This window comes from Lepidothrix coronata, unplaced genomic scaffold, assembly GCF_001604755.1.
Source record: "Lepidothrix coronata isolate B3197 unplaced genomic scaffold, Lepidothrix_coronata-1.0 Scaffold20, whole genome shotgun sequence".
Classification (NCBI taxonomy): Eukaryota; Metazoa; Chordata; class Aves; order Passeriformes; family Pipridae; genus Lepidothrix; species Lepidothrix coronata.
In genome coordinates this window covers 3875461-3896133 of record NW_016690200.1, presented here as the reverse complement: position 1 = coordinate 3896133, position 20673 = coordinate 3875461, and the positions used below count along the sequence as shown (strand labels likewise).

The 20673-nt window shown below is 39.0% G+C and overlaps 1 protein-coding gene across 8 annotated transcripts in view; it reads left to right on the top strand.

Moving 5' to 3' along the window:
- The window catches only part of CELF2 (CUGBP, Elav-like family member 2), a 556743-nt gene that overhangs the window by 231899 nt on the left and 304171 nt on the right, over nucleotides 1-20673 (top strand). For 7 of the 8 annotated variants that reach the window (XM_017807758.1, XM_017807750.1, XM_017807744.1 and 4 more), the window contains one exon: nucleotides 14719-14754. Coding sequence is in view for 1 of the 8 variants with exons in the window: in XM_017807750.1 (XP_017663239.1) it covers nucleotides 14719-14754 (36 nt within the window). In the remaining 7 variants the exon portion in view is untranslated. Of the gene's footprint in view, nucleotides 1-14718; nucleotides 14755-20673 lie in introns of those variants that run through there. The other variant, XM_017807751.1, reaches the window with a different exon arrangement.

The following is a 20673-nucleotide window of genomic DNA, read 5'->3' as shown; positions in this document are numbered from 1 at the left end:
GTTGTTCTTAATATATACAAAGGCCTCACCATTTAGAAGAGACAGCCAGTAGAAAAAGAGAGCTGAACATAGTTTGGTGGTTGTAATTTGCTATCTTTTTGCATCACAACACTTATTTTGCAGCGTTCGGAAAAGATGCGTTACAGAGTGAGAGAATTTTACATGCCATATCTTCATTTAAAAGCTGTGGCACACATTAAATTTAATTACTCTCCTTCTATGGCTTAAATTGAGGGCAGCTTCAAAAATGAGGGTGGCTTCTATTAAACTTAATTACTTTTCCCTGCAGTCTGCATGGTTAGTAATCATGGGTAGATTCTAAACAAAGATACAGTAGAGAGATTCTTTTATGAGAATAGGGCTGGAAAGTAGCCTATAAAATATAGAGAGATGCCAAATACCTTTTATATTCAGTTTTAATTTATTATTGTTATAGTTAGCTAGTACAATAACAATAATGTTTCAGCATGATTAAGAAGGTATTGCTGGGGAAGGGGTGTTAGTTGAATTTGGCCTTTCAATATTTAAACAATGACTTTTTCAATTTCTTCAAGTTCTTTTGCAGATTTATGGGGTGAAAAAAGGTTAATGATAGAATTTTTTTTACAATGTGTTCTATTGACTATAGATGGCAGATCTGACAGTTAAAATTAAAATTGTTCCAGAAGAAACTTGAGTCAAACTAATTATTTGAGATGTTATAGGGATGTATAATTATATTCACCTTTAAAAAAAAAAAAAGCAGGGAAAAAAGTTTTATTACAACTGTGCTTTTTAAAGAACAAGTGGAGAAATAAAAGCAGTAATTGTTCTTAATTATAGCTAACTGTAATTGCACACAACTGCAATATGCAGCACATCAGCAGCAGATTAAGAGATCCTGGCATATGTGTAGTGTACAGAGCAACTCTGAGCGGAGGTGTAGTTTTATGAATACAGTTACGTATAATTTAGGTCTCCTACTTCAGATTCCATCCGTGTTGATTTTATTTTATTTTTATGGCTATTATGGCAAGATGATTGTCAGCTGGAAATTGCTGCTGCAATGATTTCTCTGTGTACAAACCAGTCAAAAACCTTCAAAAGGAAAACTTGTTTCTTTTACACCAGCGATGTGGTGTGACCAGGGGAGATTTTCTCGAATGCCCTTGTGTGTGTACTGATGCAGATGGATGGCTAGCAGGATTTTTTTCTGAAGCATCTCAGTATAATCAGCGCCGAGCTCCCGAGGATTCTGCAGCATGGTTGGAAATCTTTGTTAGCAATCTATCTACAAGTTTTTTTAGATTCAAACCCTCAAAAACATAACCGGTGAGTCTTTAGCCGATGTGAAAACGCTGCTTTCAGGAATGTGAATGCCTAAAGGTAGACTGATTTCTTCTCTTTGCACCTGATTTACAGCCTCACTTTTTTTTCAACTGTGTGCACACAGCTCCTGTTTTTGAGTGCAGTTTCGCCTGTAAAACACTGAGCTGTCATTAAAGAGTGAACTAGAGAGGGAGTGCAGATGCTTAAAAGAGGCTGCTGAGCTTCGAAAGTACTCAGTGTGTTTCCTACTCCAAAACAGATCATTTCTGAAGGAGCAGGGGTCAATAAGCACCATGCTACCAATGAACGTGTTCATGGTCCTATGATGGTAATTTCTGCATCTCTTCAGTACTTCAGATGCATTCAGTCTTTGTCTTGACATGCCAGGAATCCTCTCCCATGTTCCCAACCTGGTTTAAGCTGTTCCTTTAACCCAAAATAAATAAAACCCATCTGTCACTGAATGCCTTCCTTCCCAAACACCTTTTTGCCAAATGTTTCAGACCTGGGCCAGCAAAAGAGTTAATTTTAAAACTTTGTGGATCAGAAGGGATCCTTTAAACTGCTGACAGAGGGTTGATTTTTTGCCCTATTTGCTGGTACAAACTATAGCTCCAGTTGTAAGAAGCTGTGCTTCTAAGTTTTTTTGGCTCTGTAGTCTGTGAAAAGTGTTGATGTCTCCCCCAAAGCAGCAGAGAAAGCTTTCTGAAAGAACTGTGTTCTTTTAAGAAAGGAAGTTCACCAAGATGGACAATGACGCACGAGAAGTGAGTGGCAGATATATTCAAGAGTGAAAAGCGGCATCGAGAAATTGGGCAAAATCACTCACAGCAAAAAGAAAAGGTAAAATGGATGACTGAGCACACAAGCAAACATGCAGAGATGTAGATATAATAGAAGTTAAACTCATCCTTGCAGGTAGCAATAAGAAATCAAAACTTGTTTTACTGCGTGGAGACTCTCGTGGTAACTGGCATGTTCTAAATGAATCGTTCAGTTCAAATGGCAGCACTGTAGCTAAAATGTATCTATTACAGGGCTGCTGATAAGCAAATGTGAGCAGTATTTTTTGACAGCCGGTTGTGGTTGTTTTTTAATAAATCTGTGTTAAGTAGAAAAGGAGTAAAAGCTGACACCCACATAACAATCCACTTTGGCTACTGCTTTCTCGCTCCAAGTATAGATGGATGCATTGACCCAGATCAGAAATTCTTGAAGGATAATTCTGGTTAGTAGAAGCCAACATGGAATTAGATGTGTATACATTTGTGTATGTGTTCCCAGGAAAGCTAATGATACGATTGCAAATGCTGAACATGTTCCCCACTCCTCTTTGTTAATACAGTGTTGCTTATGCTCTGCAATAAACTATTATTTCTGTGCTATTTCTGTAATTACATTTAATAATCGTCTCTCACAGTCCAATAGTATCAAACGTAGGAGTCTTTTCAACAAACTATGATAAATAGCTCCTTGCAGAACTGTTGTACTTGCGGAAGCTTTATGGCTCTCTTTGTAAGATTTGTCATTTTCTTAATGCAGCTTCAAAAAGCTTCTGAGCTTTGTTATGGACCATCACTGTATTTTTCCCTTCCCCCTCTGCCTTGGAGTGTAGCTGGGTAAATGAAGCTTAATGTGCCATTTCCAAGCACTGTGACACTCCTCCAGGGCTGGTTACATTTACCATTGCTAAAGTATAAATAAGTGAGTTTTAATGAGCAGGAATGGTTGCTAATAGCCGATTCAGGTACTTAGTAGTCCATGTTATTTAACTGTGGTAGAATTACGAAACATAAATGGTCTGATGATTAATAGATGAACCTGCTACATATTGCAGCGTAATAGTTTTTGCCATTAAAGAACTATCTTAACATCTTTTGGTTTGGATGTGGCTGGGGAGAAAAGGGCTTGCTTGTAGATTTGTATCACTGGTAACTTACACTTTAAAACACTTTATATCGTAATTTCACAACACCATCTATATATTGTTCAGTAACATTTATGAACTTGCTAGAGAATAATGGTACTTGTGTACTTCAATTTCCTGAGGTGGTCAGCTCAGCAGATTTACTCTCTCTGTTTAGGGTTGTCAAAAATAAACTCAACCCATCCTTTTAAGGTCAAAAATAAGACAGTGAGTTAGATCTTAATCTCTTTTCTTCTCCTGTCCCATTAATTTTGAGCAGCGGTAGAAGGACCAATAAGCACAAAACTTGATGGTGTTTTTTTAAACATTTCTGATTTGTGTGAGGACAGGTGGCAAGAGAAAAAAAAAAAAGAGGCAAGAAAATAACAGATGAACAAGAAATGAGCAAGAATGAAGAAATAATAGCATCCAACATCTGTTGCAGTTTGTGCTGAGATACTCCAGAAGATACCGCAGTATTTATGGAAATATGAGGACTGTTTTGAACTGCAGCTAATGGGACACAGACTGCTGGCTGGCAGCCTTGTTCAGAGTCCTTTCTGCATTTTTCCTATTCCATCCCGTGTTTCAACCTGGCATCGTTGTATTTTAGATTACACGGAGGAGATGCCAGGACAGAAAGGAACTAAGCAGTGAATTTATACTCGACTCATCATCATGGCTAGGCTTCGTGAACGAAAATTTGGGAAGGGCTCTACCCACGTTTGTTACAAGCGCGCTGGTGGCTAAAAAGGCCAATGCGAGATAGGCGCGTCCGGTTGCAAAAGGCACAGCAGAAAGACTCCTTAGGTGGTATATTCTGCAAGACACAATTCTTTCTGCGTTGTCTTTTCTCCTCGAGAGTGATCCTCTGTGCGTTCTCAAAAGCATCCGTAGCGTTATAGATGGTGTGTCTCCAGGCCTTCCGATTGGAGGCCAGAGTAGACCAGTTATGATGATCAATATGGCCAAGGCTGAGATGTTGTTCCAGGGAGTCTTTGTATCTTCTCTTTGGGGCTCCTCTCATGTGGCAACCGGTGGCAAGTTCACCATAAAGCAGGATCTTAGGGATGCGGTGGTCCTTCATCCTGGAGACGTGCCCTGCCCATCACAGCTGTGTTCTCATCAACATGGCCTCTATACTTGTGACTGCTGCTTGCTCTAGAACAGATGTATTAGTCACATAATAATAATAATAATGGCCAGTCTTCGCGAGCGAAGATTTGGGAAAGGTCATTAACCCTTCGAGCCTGCGCAGTGGATTTTTTANAAGCGCGCTGGTGGCTAAAATGGCCAATGCGAGATAGGCCCGTCCGGTTGCAAAAGGCACAGCAGAAAGACTCCTTAGGTGGTATATTCTGCAAGACACAATTCTTTCTGCGTTGTCTTTTCTCCTCGAGAGTGATCCTCTGTGCGTTCTCAGAAGCATCCGCAGCGTTAAAGATGGTGTGTCTCCAGGCCTTCCGATTGAAGGCTGGAGTAAACCAGTTATGGTGATCAATATGGCCAAGGCTGAGATGTTGCTTCAGGGAGTCCTTGTATCTTCTCTTTGGAGCTCCTCTCATGCGGCAGCCAGTGGCAAGTCCACCATAAAGCAGGATCTTAGGGAGGTGGTGGTCCTTCATCCTTGAGACGTGCCCTGCCCATCGCAGCTGCGTTCTCAGCAAGATGGCCTCAATACTTGTGACTGCTGCTTGCTCTAGAACAGATGTGTTAGTCACATAATCTGACCAGTGGATGTTTAGGATCGTACGGAGACAGCGTTGATGGAAGCGTTCTAGGAGTCGCAGGTGGTGGCGGTAGACGGCCCATGATTCAGATCCATATAGAAGAGTAGACAGCACTGTGGCTCTGTAAACACTGATCTTTGTACTTTTCTTCAAGTGTTTATTTTGCCAAACTCTTTTATGAAGCTTTCCAAAAGCACTATATGCCTTTGCTAACCTGTTGTCTATCTCTCTGTCAATCTTACCGTCCGTGTACTTGACTACCAGCTGGAGAAAGGAAGTAACTGTTTCAGCAGGTGGATGAAAAGACAATATGGGCAGATGTCTGAAGGAAATGTTGGCAACACTGGTGTTCCAGGTAGAGACAAGCTGTTTTCAGCAGTTCCTGTACCTATCTGATGCTAAAGAAAAGCAGGCTTTTCCAAAGTCATGGAATGCTTCCCCCGAGGCTGGGTTAAAGTAGCGACAGCGTTTATCAGGCCAGGTTTGTTTCCATAGCAGGCAGTGCAGGTAGAGCAGTTTGCATCTGTCCGTGGTACAGCATGTGGTCATGTCCAGCATCCCTCCTACTGTGTGGCACTTCAGTAAGAGCTGATCTTGTGGAATTTTTGGTATTTGTTCCTTCTGATTGGAAAAATACAGCAAGAGTGCACCTCCCTCAAAACTGAAAGTGGAAAGACCCCGCCCAAAGCCTGGAAATCTGTGGGATTTTCAGGGGGGTTGTTTCTTTGTTTTGTTGTTTTGTTTGGGGGAGGGTTTTGTTTTGTTTTGTTTGGATTTTGTGTGGGTTTCGTTAGGGTTGGGTTTTTGTGAATTGAGCAAAGAAGACCACCCCCTTCCTAACTTACCTTAGTTCTTCTAAGGTACCTATACCTCAGTATCACAGTTTGTTCTAGAAGTCCCTCAGCTTCACAGAACTTCAGAGATCCCCAAATGCACATCTCAGCCCAGTATGCATTGGATAAGAAAATGAGTAACTACTTGAATACATAATAGCTGAAGTATTCAAGTTGTTCTGCTTCACTAAAGTATTTAGAGATCAGTATGAGATGCCATTTCCAAGCTTGGCATTTCTTGGCAGAGAATCAAGAGTTACTTTTCTGAAATAAGTTTAAATAAAGCCTCCAAATTTTGTGAGTGGCTTGAAGTCTGTGTATATTAGTGAAAACATCTGACAGCAGGGAATACTAAAGTTTTGAACTGTTAGCATTGCAAAATTTGAGGGGAAATGTAGGTGTGAAGAGTGAGGTGTGGGCATTCAATAGAAAACAGTTGGATGGATGGCTTTTTTTTTTGGCATTCATCACTGAAGACATCAACATTTTACCCAACCAGCAGCTGCTACATCATAAAAGACACTTGTGTAAATGACACATATAACTGCTCCTCTCACCCTACACAAACATGACAAATTCTTGCATAACAAAAGATACCTACTGCAGCCCTGTGCAACATCCCAGAAAATAAGGAAATCATCTAGGACATCACCATCTATAGTACTTGAATAATTCTTTGTCTTCCTTCATATACCTTATGCAATCTTGTGATTGTATAACTTCTTGGGGTTGCTCAGCCTAGAGAAGAGAAGGCTCTGGCCAGGCCTTCTAGCACCATCTAGTACTAAAGAGGATCTACAGGAAAGATGAGGAGGGACCCTTTATTGGAGACTGTAGTGACAGGAGAAGAGGAAATGGCTTTAAACTAAAGAGGATAGATTTAGATTAGATATTAGGAAGAAATTCTTCCCTGTGAGGGTGGTTATGCCCTAGCACAGGTTGCCCAGAGAAGTTGTGGATGCCCCATCTCTGGAAGTGTTCAAGGCCATGTTGGCTAGGGCTTTGAGCAACCTGGTCTAGTGGAAGATATCCCTCCCCATGGCATGATCTTTAAGGTCCTTTCCAACAAAAACCATTTCATGACTCCATAATTCTACTGAATTAGCACATAACCCATAATTGTCCTTTTGTTCTATATTTGTTTGACTTCAAATTACTGTTGAGACTTTGGGTGTGATTCCCCTCCTTTCATTGTACAGTAAGAAGACATGGTGATAAAGTATAATCACTGCACCAGTGGCAGTGGTACCATGAGCTCCAGGTCAGTCAAATGCCAAATGTTTAAGATTTTCTACTCTGGGAGGTTGCATTAGGTTCAATGAGCATATGGGGGAGGAACATATGTTCTGTTTTGGATGATCTTTCTTCTCATTTTGGAGAGAGACAGAGGGTATTTTCCTCCTACTGAGCTCATACAGCTCCCTAAGACAGTTGCCTGTGCATCACTTCTTTCTGTCCCTGTGCTAACAGGGTGATGGTGTAGGAGTTGGTACCGTGGTGGATTCTCCCCCATGTTCTTTCTGCTGCTTCCTGTGTCCCAGAGAGCCAAATTCTGTACCCATGGTGCTTTCTTCCTTCATTTCCAAGCCATCAGCTTTCAAAATGAAGCACTTCCCTGAGAAAACACATGGCAACAGCATTTCCTGTGCTGCAAGAGCCATGTCTGCAAATCCATGAAGGCAGAGTCTGACCTTGGAGCAAAGCACCAGAGTGGGATCTTTCTTCATTTCTTCTCCATGCCCTGGCATTTCTCCCTGATGACCCTGGTTGAATTGCATCCCATCCGTGCCCCCATTACCACTCTCTAAAATGGACACTGCTGTGTTTCTTCCACCTATTAATTTTTATCTTGCTCTTTAATACCAGAGTAGAAGATATATGAGAGAGAAGTTTTCATCTGATGTCCTTGGTGGGTAGTTAGACAAGAGGCCAAGATCTTAGCTGGGAGTTGTAGTTAAATTGCAAGGAGGGAGGATTTGGCCTGAATTACGCTTAAACTTGTAAGCTGGCATTTATTTAAGTTGCAAGTTATAATATCGCTGTCTTTAAAGATGTTGGGGTGAGAGTTAAATTAAAATTTAATTTTTTTATAAAATATATAAAATAGTCACAACGATGAGGGCAGGTTCAATTTGGGGTATTATTTGCATGCAGGATGATGGACTTTGCATTCAGGATACACTAGACTTGAATGGTTTAGGTGGCAGATGATTATCACTGCATACACAGAGATTTCTCTCCTCTCACCTGAGGAGGAATAAAAAATTCAAAAGTAGCAAATTTAGAATAGTGAAAAATGCAGCTCTTAAAAATAATCATGGGAGAAAACAACAAGCATGTTTGCTCATGTCCTTTATCTCAGTCAGCTAATCTTGCAGAATGTCAGCTTGCACAGAAATAGATTTTTACATATGAACTTGTTACATCACTTCCTAAAAAAAGAGTATTTAGCTTGTACTTAAATAGCACATTCAGAGACTGTTTATGCAGTATTTCTGCTGTAAATGTGTGATCCTTCTTAGGTAGCTAAGCTCAGTGTGAGGCTTTAAAATGGCATTGTATTTATTTGCTGCTTACTGTGTGAAAGATAAAATACTTACAGAAGTATCAGTTTGAAATCTTGATAGTTTTTAATAGTTTCACTTTTTTTAAAAGATGAAATTGTTTTTGACCGTTTTGATCTCTAGTTGTCATAGGGACCAATTCTACCAAAAAATTATGCTAAAAGCATGTGATATAGAGAAAACAAAGCCTTCTCTGAAATCCACTAAATTAGTCATAGCAAAACTGAATTCAAAATCTAAACCCTGTATTTTATCCAAACGTAGCTTGTTTATGTTCTGTGCTCTAACAAAGCTGAGAAACTACCTAATTTAAGACCAGTGAAATATCTTGTGTCTCACAATGGTATTTCAATACACACTATTAATTCTTCCAAGTCAACTCAGACATAGTCCCCCATGTGATTTTTAGGAAGAGCAGAAACAACAATGTGTCTTTGAAGGTGCCATTTTTCACCTCAAATGTGAAATCAATGTCCTGACCATTTGTGGTCATTAAAAACCCCACAACACCCTTCTGCATTGACTCCCAGGTCTTGGTGAAACTCCAAGAAAGTAATTATATTCCTCCTGATACAACCTTGCTTTTAAAGCTAATTTAAAGTTCCTCTTCAGCTGTTCTCCCCTGCTTTAAGTGGAAAATCCTTCTTATCCCTTTGTAAACTTTTCTTTAGTTCTGCTTTGTACTGACAATTAGTGGCCATATTTTGCCATGCTGCTGATGCACGTCTGTGCAGGAGCAGCGAGCGTGTCTGCAAGCATGAACCCTACAATTAAAAAAGCTGTTTGTTCATGGTCCGGTTAAAAGCCACTGAAAGTTATGGGATGTATCTCTTCGAGTTGGTGGTCACAGGAGCCATCATCGCTCTAGCTGAGGGGTGTTGTTCAGTGGTAAGTTTTGGACCCCTCTCTACCCTGGTTTTCTTGTTTAGCTGAGTCAGCGGTGCAGTGTCTCCCTGTAGGCACAGCCAGGAAAAAGTGGCTAAAAGCATCCGGTGAGTTGTTTTTCCTGGCAAGTCAGATTTGCACTGGGGCAAAACAACGAACAACTTCATGGTTATGCAATATATGAAAATATTCAAGGTAGAACTTCCTAGGTATCAACATGATTGCAGTTTGTTACACATATCTTATCAGCACATTTGACATATCCACCTATGCCCACACTGGATATTCATGGAAAAAAAACCAAACCCCACAGAACTTTTCAAGTGATCCTCCCAAATGCCTCATTTCTCTTCAGCTTGTACTTATTTCTGTTTACAAATATATCCCTTCCAGTAAGATTAATGATTGTGTCAGTTTTGAGACTGTGTTTAGTAAAGGGTTGAACGCTTCACCCAAACCAGAAATACCAGCTTAACCTTTGGAGGTTTTTTTTGTACTTCATGGAAATTGAGCACAAGTAATAGAACTAACTGCTGCTACACGTCCCAGGGAATCAAAGGGGTCATGTTCTCCTGCCCTCAAAAAGACAGGACCTTCTAACCCTCCTGGTTAAATATCAGCTGCTGACTTTGGGTTGGACATTTTTCTTGCCAAAATTGAAGACTCCCGTATTCTGCATCTTGAGGCTTTACTGCATTCTTAATAGCATACAGTACAGATCCATTCTCCAGCCTTGCCCTTATCCTCATGTGCCTTCTGTGCCGTAGGCGGGCTTTATCCTCTCCCCAAAGTGTGAGATGGAAAAAGGAAGAACGGTGACACGATTGCAGGAATGTGTTGCTGCCTTTCTTTTTGCATCTTCCCCAGCACCCCGACAGATTGCTTAGCTAGAATCCATATGCTTTCCTTTTCAGAAAAAAACTTGTGCTCAGTGGAGACCTACAGCTTCCAAATCATTAAGGGTCATGATACTGCAGAAGAAAAAGTGGTTTCTGTGCATAGTCTTGACTTGTATGGTTTGAACTTGGTACTTGCTAAGGTTCCTGGCATACAACTAGCTGAGTTTATATAAGATGACCTCAGCTGCCCTTTAGAACCTTCTCTGTCTCCTGTGCTTCAGTTTACATCTCTGCAGAAGAACATCATAGAATCTTAAACCCAGCAAAAATCATCACAATGCCCTTCCATGAGCAGGGAGACCTTCCACCAGACCAGGTTAGTCCAAGCCCCATCCAACCTGACCTTGAACACTTCCAGGGATGAGCCAGCCACAACTTCTCTTGGCAAACTGTGCAAAATATTGCACAGTTTAACCTCAGAGTTGCGTTGTGCCAAATCCTGCATGTAGGTGGGTAACAGCAGCTGCCAGTCAGCCTCTGAGAGGAGAGCACCATATGATTTCTCAGTGAACAAAACATTTAATACAAACACAACACTTTCCAGATATTATGAAGAGTTTTCCCAAACAACTCTCTTCAAACAGAACTATTAGGCAGTGAAGTCTGTTTGCTGATCTTTATGCAGATCTTCCCACTTCCACTTCACTATAAGGTTTTGACTAAAATATTTATACTTTTCTGCTTTGGTATACATCCTACTCCAATCCTACAGGAAGGATTTCTCAGCCTGAAGAGAGAAATGACAAAGTGTGTGTGTGGTACTTGGTTCATGCTTTCTGGGCTTTAATAATACCTACACAGCCCTCACTTGAGAGTGCAGAGCTTCTTCAGTATGTCAAAGCTCTTCGCGGGTCTCATGAGCAATTTGTAAGCCAGCATTTTGCTTCTTTGGAAGACCTCATGTGAGGGTGTATCACCTTGGGCTGTAGACCTCCTGCCCAGCACCCTCCTGGTTCCAACAGCGCCTTCATCTTCCATATGTACCATTTCTGCTGCCCCAGATCCATCCTTTGTAGCTGAGCACAAAATGCTTGGAAATTGCAAATGACCTTCCTGGAAATGCTGCGACTGCTCTTCTGTAATGTCACCCTCCACGTAACAGCTTTTCCAGGGTCTATAGCCTTGTCCTCTTCTGACCTTAGGCTTGCTGTGCATTAGCTTATCCCATTCGGATCGGCACTGATTTCAGTGGAATTCGGGACAGCTCCGATGAAGCATTCAAGTTTCCATCCTCACCCTTTTTCAAGGTCATCTTTTCATATCATAGACAGGATGTGAAAATACGTGATCTTATATTCATCCTCCTTTTGAGTATTATCCTTCTTTTGCTTTTATCCAAGTGGTTTTTTTTTCCCCTGTAGATACAGTAAATTATGAGTTATATTTATTGTGTGTGTCATTGGGGAGTACTAGGGGCCTGAAAATTGGTTGTACAAGTCTAGCTTCAGTTTCTTGAAATACTACAGAATGAGTATCCATTATCTTTTAAATAAACTTTAAGGGTTTTCTTGATGAGTAATTTGCTCCATAAGATTTTCTTTTTTTAAACTCCCATGAAATATATTTATAGAGCAGTGTTTCAATTCCTAATATTTATAGGACACTTACAGTGGACATTCACTATCTTCAGCAGTCCACATGCCATTTATTTCCTGTGGCATTGCAGGGATAATTGTGTTTGTTTTCTAAGAAAATATTTTTAGTTTCATTATCTAAAGGGAGTTTTAATTTGTTTTTACGGTATAAGTGTTTACTGAGCTGATGAGAAGCAGTGAAATCTTTGGATAGTTGGGAAGTAATCAGACTTCTCCTCTTTTACTTCTAAGTTTGAGTTTTATTTGAGTTGGATCTATATTTCAAAAATCATTACCTTACATATTTTTGCTTAAAATTGGAATTTGATCTGACCAAATGTGAAACTGGCAACACAATTAATTACATTAAAAATGTATATGCTAAAGACCTGCAGTGTCTTTGTTTAACATTCTGATCACATTCAGAATTTTTACCACTATATCGACTATTTAATAACTGTTTTCACAACTCTAACATCTCTTGTAGGGAGGGTTATTTAACAAAAATGAAAATCTTTAGAAATTTAAATGCACCAATCACTCACTGCTCTGCTCAGAAGCTGACAGTGTGGTTCCAGTTTAACATCCTCTTTTAGACCTACCTGATTCTGCTCTTTGATGCTTCCTGCAGTACCCACCTGTGATTTGCCTGGTTGTCTCTTTAAGCTGGATGAGCAACTGCTATTTTATAAAATGTGCTCCCACACCCTAAAGCAAAAAGGTTTGGGCTATTCTGCTATTAGAACAGTAATAGGTAGCTAAATGCTATGGAACCCCTTTAGAAAAAGAAACAAAGAAACGCCCGGCCTGACTTTTTAGTCCAGTTTCTTTCCCTCAAAAAAAAAAGGCATGATGTCTGGGATTAGCGGTGGAAGGGGAAAAAATCCTGACTGTTGGAATCATTTAGTGATTCGGTTCTTTGATAGGTTACAAAAAATATTATATTAATTCTTTGAACTGTGTAAGCCATGAGTAGGGCTTGGAAAATAAGGCTCTATGATACCAATGTGCGGGAGTTTAATGAAAATAAAATATCTAAAATGTACAGCTGTATCACATAACCCCATAGAAACCAAGTCTGTATTGCTCCACTCTGATTTAATTTTCTTACCTCTTCACATTCACTTCCTCTTGCTCCTGGCTCTCACCTTTGATGTCATTTATATCACGGACTTTGTTCATCAGAGGCACCTACTAAATACATACCCATCTGCCTAAGATGGGGTGGGAACCAGCTCCTCTGAGGTGGCTTAAATATCTGCTGGTCTGCTGCTGAATGGTGCATGAAAAAAAAAGGGTGTGACCCATCTTTTTATTTCTTGCTTATTCTTCTTTGCAACCACTGAACACAGTTCTGATCTGTGCCTTTTGAAGCAAAACACTGGGAGGTTTCAGGCTACCTTCTGTGACCAGCAAACTGCACAGTTTGGAGGTAGAGACTCAGTGGAAAATGCAAAGCCATGCGTGTTTAGAGGGTCCATTTCTTCTTCTCTGACACCATAATGGAGTCTACAATTGCCAGTGTAACTATTAAGGAAATAGCCTGGGTGTCACTGTGGGACGCTCAATTAAAAAAAAATTATAATTAAAAAAATTAGACCCTTGTAGCTGCTCATATAGTTCATATAGCGCCAAAAAGCACAGGGGTTCTAGAAAGACCTCCTGAAGAGGAGCTCTGGGTTATTGTGGTATTTAAGAAAATAACTCTGTAGTTGACTCATCAAAAAAGTCACTTCAGAACATGGTGAAACTCTAGAACAGCCTTCAAAAATATATTTCTTTGTTGGTTTTTTTTTCCTTTGGATTCATAAATAAATTTGGCTTGGGGGTTCGAACTGCATATATAAGGTTTATACCCTTGCAACAAAAATGCATAGGCTTGGTTCCATACTAAGAGATCATTAGATCCATAGTTTGGGAAATTGTTAAGGCAAGGAAGATTTTGAGACCTGTCTTAATTAATACCACCACCCTTTATAAAAAGGATTCCCTCCCCCATATGTAAAAGTGGATGGAAGGATTTTTTCTTCCTCAGCTCTAAAGCTCCAAGCTACAGATGTGAAATTTTGCAATTTGTATCTCAGCTGAAGCAAATAGGGTATGAACTAACCTGTTACCTTTCATGCAGCAAACTTAACCATAGGGCAGAGATTTCATACCTGGATGAGAAAAGTGTGAAATGAGATGGACCTCTGGTCCGGTTTAGGACAACAAACCCCCTTATGCCTCCTTGCTGGTTTTTTTTAGGATCTTATAAATGAGAGAGAAAGGAGAAAAGGAGCTATCCAACTGTTTTCCTCATGCTTGGATAAGGTCTAAGCAAACGTGCTGGGTAGGGAAACAAGGACATACAGCAATGGTAGATCTGGGATGTATTGTAAGGACTGTGTACTTAGCTAATGATAATGTATTTAATTGTGCTTTAATGTGACATACCACTACATTAGCCTGCTTTCACCATCGCACACTCAGCTTCCCTCAAACAAATTGCAAACCCACAACAGAGTTTCAGACAAGTAACATTTCCAAATATGAAGTCACATATTTGGAAAATAACTATAGTTTAAACCCACCATAAGAAGATTTAACATTAACATGGTATTTTTTTCAGTGCATAACATGATTGTAGAACTGTCTAATGTCTTGCTTTTGCTGCAGCACTTGAAAAAAAAGGGAACATTTTCCACAGGGAAATTGGCCCAGTGCTGCATTTTGGATATGTAAGATCATGCAGTGCTGGCATTTGAAATAGTGATAATTTTATGCCTAAAAAAATGAGTAATTGTACCACGGAGAACTTTATTCTGATGAAATCCTTAGATCACACTCCGTCATCTGTTTTTTTCGCATTCTTTTGTATATGATCATGGGGACATCGCATCTGCAAGCGACGCGGTTGCGTACGAAGCTGTGTACGTGTGCCTGCACTCCTACAAAATACAAGCAGCATAAAGGCTTCTTTAAAATTTCATAGCTATTTAAAACACGAGCTAATCTTTTCCCACTTTGTGTCTTTCAGAGAGACTGCCACAGAGTTATCTGGAACTTTACCAAGGTAAGCAAGTTGCTCTAAACTGCATCTGTGTGTCAGTGTCTGGAAGGTGCTGAAAGAAGCACGACCTTTTGAGCCAGAACATGATCCTTTTCCTAAGGAAAACTGCTGGGATACTGAGAACTGGGGCTGCATGCCACAGACACTGAAATACTGGCACAGCCAAACCCACACAGTTAAAGCAACGTGTTGAAGTGGCTTTGAGGCTCAGCACAGTTGTGCTCCTGATGAGAAAAATCCCAGCTGTGGCTTCCTTCCAGCTGTGCAATTATACCCATTGCAGGTGGTTTGGCTTTTGCTTTACATTTCACCTGAGGCATGAGGGGAGGGAAACCTGGAGGTAGGAGGAAGAAACACTGTGATCTTAAGACATTTTCATTTGGAAAGCAGCTTAGACCAGATTCTTCTGTGCTGAGAAAGCTTTTCATAAAATAATAGAACTAGACAAGACTCCCAGGCTGTGAGAGAGGTTTTTGAAGAGAGACCTGCCTACATATTGTCAGAGGGTGCAATAAAATGCTGTAATCATACAGAAAGGTGGAGAGAAGGGAAACACAAAAATCTGATATGGTAACCTGTCACTTAGGAGAGATGCCTGTGAGTTAAAAAAAGGTGTTCTCAGTCCACTTGTAGCTTCTGTCACCAGTTTTGCTCTCTGAGATGCAGGGGGTTTTAGTGATGTCATGGTTTTGGGGGGTTTTGTTACCCTGTGATTAAAAGCAGTGTTGTAGTTCAGACAACATATAATGTAAAAGGAATATTTCAACAAGAAAGTCAGTTTTCTTTAAACGTGGTAATACATATAAGTTATTTCTGCTTCTAAGGCAGCGAAAAAATACCTGCCTTTCTTTAGGGTGTGTGTGGTATATACTAGTTGACTTGCTTCTATTGATAAGCTGTAAAAATGTATATTTTCACTATATGTGATGTTTTTCCCACTCCGTAAACAATTTGTTCTGTTGGTACAAACTTGTGTGATTTATGTAATTAGTTTATTTAATAGATAAATTTGTTTTTATGGCTGTCACTTGATATCCACAGTTGTTCAAGGAAATATGCTGGTGAAATTTTGCCGAGTGTTTGAAGTGCTGACCAATGATCAGGCCTACCTGACACAAAAGATTTTTTTAATCTTTATTGCAAAATAATTGCAATTATTCATACTTACCAAAAAGAAAGAAAAAATGAGATTCAGCAGAGTAGCCATGTCCTTGATTAGGAATGTCAACATCAATGCTTAGCTGTATCTTTTCCTGGTTTTAGTGCTAAAATATTTCCAGTTTGACTGCATACCCCAATTGGTTAGGTATTATAGGACTAATATACTGGAAACATGAAGTTCTTATACTGCAGAAATGAATTCCACTTCAAATTAAAGTTAAAATGAGATACATAAGTGCTTGAATAAACATCCTGTTTTGTACTTGCCATTAATGATTGTCTAAATGTGCTTTTTGAATTATTACCACAAGGCTTTAATTTCAACTGTAGCAAGATGTCACAAGTAAAAATCAGATTATACCAGCAATGTGCACAAGGGACTGTAATTGTGTTATAAATATTAAACTAAATGATCTTGTCATGATTTAAAACAAATGTTTCCAGCTGGGTGCAGGTTGGCTTGTCCTCCAGCCTTCAGGATTCACCTGTTCCTGCATCTCTCTAAACAAGCAGTTCTTTGGGGTTTTTAATCTTATGGTGTGATGTACTAATCTAATATTTTTTGTTCTTTCAAACTTCAAGAGAATCACTTTGGTATTATTAATTCATAACAGTGAAATAGTCTAATTTCCCCACCGACACCACATCTTCTTCCATCTTCACCCTGAAACTACGTTACAGCACAGAAAATTCTAGGTGTTGCACCTCGCTGAAATTAATAACCACTTTCCCATCATCACTGTGCTTGTTGTATTTTGTGAAATGGGGCAGAGCAAGCCCCCCGTAACTCTAGAAATCCTCAGATAAACAAGATGCCTTTTCTCGGAGCAGTAATGACTCGTGGATGTATTTGCACCCAGGATTGCTCAAATCTTTTTCAAGCATTTGTAAACCTGGTGAAAGGGGGTTTTCAACTGCAAATGATGTAAGTGTGAACAGATGTGTCTGTACTTGGAATATTTTGTCTGGCTGTCAGGAAAGTTTAGGCACTGGCGGCAGGAATGTTTTTTGTTGTCATTAGAAAAATAAAAAAAAAAAAAAGAAAATTCTCAAAGACTACTTCTGAATTTTTCATAGATTAATTAAAGAACAGGAGTTAGGGATTTGCTCCTTTAAAGCCCTGTAATTAGTCAGAATTTACAGAAAAGAATATTGTGAATATTTTTTCATCTTCTATAGTAACCAAGAAAAGTCACGTGTGTACATTTTTCAAAAAAAGCAAATATAACAAAGTGACTTGGTCAGTGGTGACTTTTTAATATAGTAATTTTCCATTAAATGCTGCTGATGGTTCTCTGCTGATTATATTTAAGAGAAAGAAGAGATTACACTACTTCTCCGCTGAAATATGTGTAACATTGATAGACAAAAGTAGAAAAATGTGAGTTGGTGGACATCATTTAGAAGGAAAGCTAATAGATTAACTCTGCTCGTAGAAAGATATAAAAATATTCAGCACAATTATATTGTGTCAGTTCTAATTTACCAGTTATTCCTGATGATTTGAGGAAGCTCAGGCTAGAGAAAGAATTGAAAATTCAAACTTAAAATGTGATAAAGAAGCTTTACAATTTTTATATTAAATGACATTATTATAGCTATGAATGTATATTGTTTTTTCGAAGAAAGGCTTTCTGTGCGCAACAGCACATCAAAGAACGGATCTTCAGAAGGAAAACTTTATAATAATATTAAGTTGTTCATAGCATGACCTATTTAGAGTACTCAGATACTTCTTGTTGTAGACTACATAATTAAATTTTAAATGGAACATGATAAAGAAATTATACTGGTGATCTCTGGAGATTTGAATACCCTATTTGGATCTTTACAAGAGTGTAGCGAAGGCATACTTTTAAAATTTAATAAAGGTCTGGCCTATTTTTTTTTGCCTTTTAGATGTTCTATAGCTGCTATTGCAGTTCTATTTCAAACTGTGTTTGTTCTCAACATCTCATAGATAGTACCTGAAATAACAGAGCAGACTAGAAGTATAAGAAGCAACACAATTTAACTTGAAAAATTCACCATTTAAACATAATACAGAACAATTAATGAATGAAGATAAGCTCCTGAAATCTCGTGGAACATAAGCTTGTAACCACCCTTTCACAGACCATCATGTGAGCTCAGCAGTGAGGGAGCAGTGAATGAGAGCACTGGAGTGCTGGAGCACAGTGGGAAAGCCCTGTGGGCATGAGGGAGATGATGTTTGGAGCTTAAAGGAGAAAATACTCAGCTTCAATATCAAAGGGATGATTTCAGTCTCTAGCCACTTCTGTTTGTTTCTGTGAAAGTTACTTTATATTTAAAGAAGAACAAATATTTTAAATATAGACTAACCACATGGATTATTTATTTGCTTAATACTACGTTAGTACTAACAGAAGGAAAATCTGGGCTACTTTTCCACTTTTATGTACTGGCTCAATTTTACATTTCACTCGAGGGGGGAGCAAAGTTTAAACAGTCACTTCCTCCTCTAAGCTGTTGGGGAAAAAAAAAGGCAAATAATTTGCATATATATTTTTCTTGGACAAATTTGTAGAAATATCCCTGCAGCCCCTGTTTAAATCTTAAGCATAACTCAGGAAGACTTGCACTTTGTGGTGAGGACCATCTTAAAATTGTCTTTTAGAATTTTTTTTAGAAATACTAGAGGAAATCTGCAAAGGATACATCAATGTGAAAACAAACGTGTTAAAAATGAAAATGTAAGTCTTTGTCTTGTCCTAGAATTTTAGTAATCTACAAACTTTATGTATTTTAAACCTGTGGTCTGGACTAGGATACAAACTATAACTCTCTTGAGATGGGGTTTTATTCTCCACCATTCCATAAATTTCTTTAGTAATGTCTAAGTTCCATTTACTGTAGAGACTTCTGTTCTTGGGTGTCTACAGCATTTTGAAAATAGAATTTAAGTACTGAAGTCACTTTGGTACTTTTGAAAAGCGTTAACCTGCAACTTCACCGTTATTGAAATCTAATGCAACTAAGCTTTTATCTGAAGGGAAAAGAAGAATTGACAACCCACCATATGACAAGCAAAATGAAATCTCTTGATCACTAACTGTCAGCAGTCTTTCTAATACCATTGTGTTAGGGAATGATATGTCTTCCAAGAAGCTCGGTACACAAGGCTTTGAATCATTTCTGTCTTGACAGCCTAACACAAGTAACTACTTGTAAGTGCTTGGATGAATTATAAAATCTATGTGGCTCTGTAGAGTGAGTTAATAAAACATCTATGAGCATTTTAATTACTAAAAAGCGAAAACGAATTTTTCCTGACAGTAACAGGGGCATGGACTAAAGACCAGCTTGACATCTCAATTGCTGTCTTCACTGGGTTTGCATGGACAGTGGGAGCTGGGGTTAGCTTCTGTGTTTGCTCTTTTGTTTCCTCCCAGGTGAGGTCTTCTGCCAAGCAATTTCTCTTCCCCTGAGAACACCAGGTCATACCTTTCACCCCTCGTGTTTCCTATAATGTGGATGTCCTCCCATGTCACCAGTGCTGCTTTGCCAGTCATGTCAGGCTTGAACACCCATCCGCCTACACCATATGAATGTCGCTGCCAAACTATGACAGAATTTTCCATACCTTCATATGATATTTACTGAAGCTTTATTCTCCCTTAAATAAAGCAGGGATTTGGCATAGTCCATTTGTGGCCCTCTCTTCTAACAGAGAAGTTTCGCTTTCCACCTTCAAATAAATCCCTTCTCGAAACTCACTCTTGTTTAGAGGCACATAAATAATTGGTCAAGAAAACATTACTCATCCCGGATGGCAGGCAGTGCTAGCTGATAACATTAAAATATCTTGAATGTCAAACTATATGCAGCTATCCAGAGCTAGTCTTTGGAAATGATATCATCTTCCATCTTTTACTAAACGACATCATTAAAAAGAAAAGATTCCAGCCCTCGATATTTAAATGTTCTCAAGTCAACTGTCTTAAAGAGCAGATTTTCCATAATTTGGATGCCTGCTATTTTCTAAGGAAAGTCATTATTTTGAAATGAGACCTGAATTTAACTAATCACTCCCTTAAAATAAAAAAGTAACAAAATCTGATGTTTGACCTTTTACTATGCCTCAGATGCTGATTTCTAAATACTGTTTTCTTTCATCTAACTTTTGAGCTGCTTTCCTGCACTGCAAACAGGACTGCCTATTACCCATTGTATCTGCTGTAGAGGAATGACCTGATGGTGTTTGGTCTTTCTGAGGCACTGTAATATAAACTGCAATAATCATTTGGGATGGTAACAAGTTTGATGTTATTGTAAGCGAATGTGGATTTTTTTGAGGAAATAATATGCAGTGTCTCTTCTCTATTCTGATCTTTATTTTTCCTGAGTAAAGCTTCAATATCCTTAAAATGTGACATGGAGTTATTCTTTTGAGTACTTGTTGGCATTTCTGTTTGTTTGTTTGTTTGTTTTTGTTTTACAACCATTTTGAAATATGTTTTTTACAGCTAATGTTAATCTTAAAACACAGTTATGTGCAATCTGATTCCTTTCTAAAGAGATATTTTTAAAATCTTAAGAGGAGCCTAAGGAGCATAGAGGTGATTATCCATATGTGCTTACTGATGACTTGCATTCAAAAATTACTAAGATACCAATGGCACTATTCACATTGCCTAAATTTAGCTATCACAAAAGTCCTCTGTGGAAAGAACCAGGGGACAAATGAAGAGAAATAGGTACCTCATCTCAGGGCAGGGTGAACAACCTTGGGAATTGTTT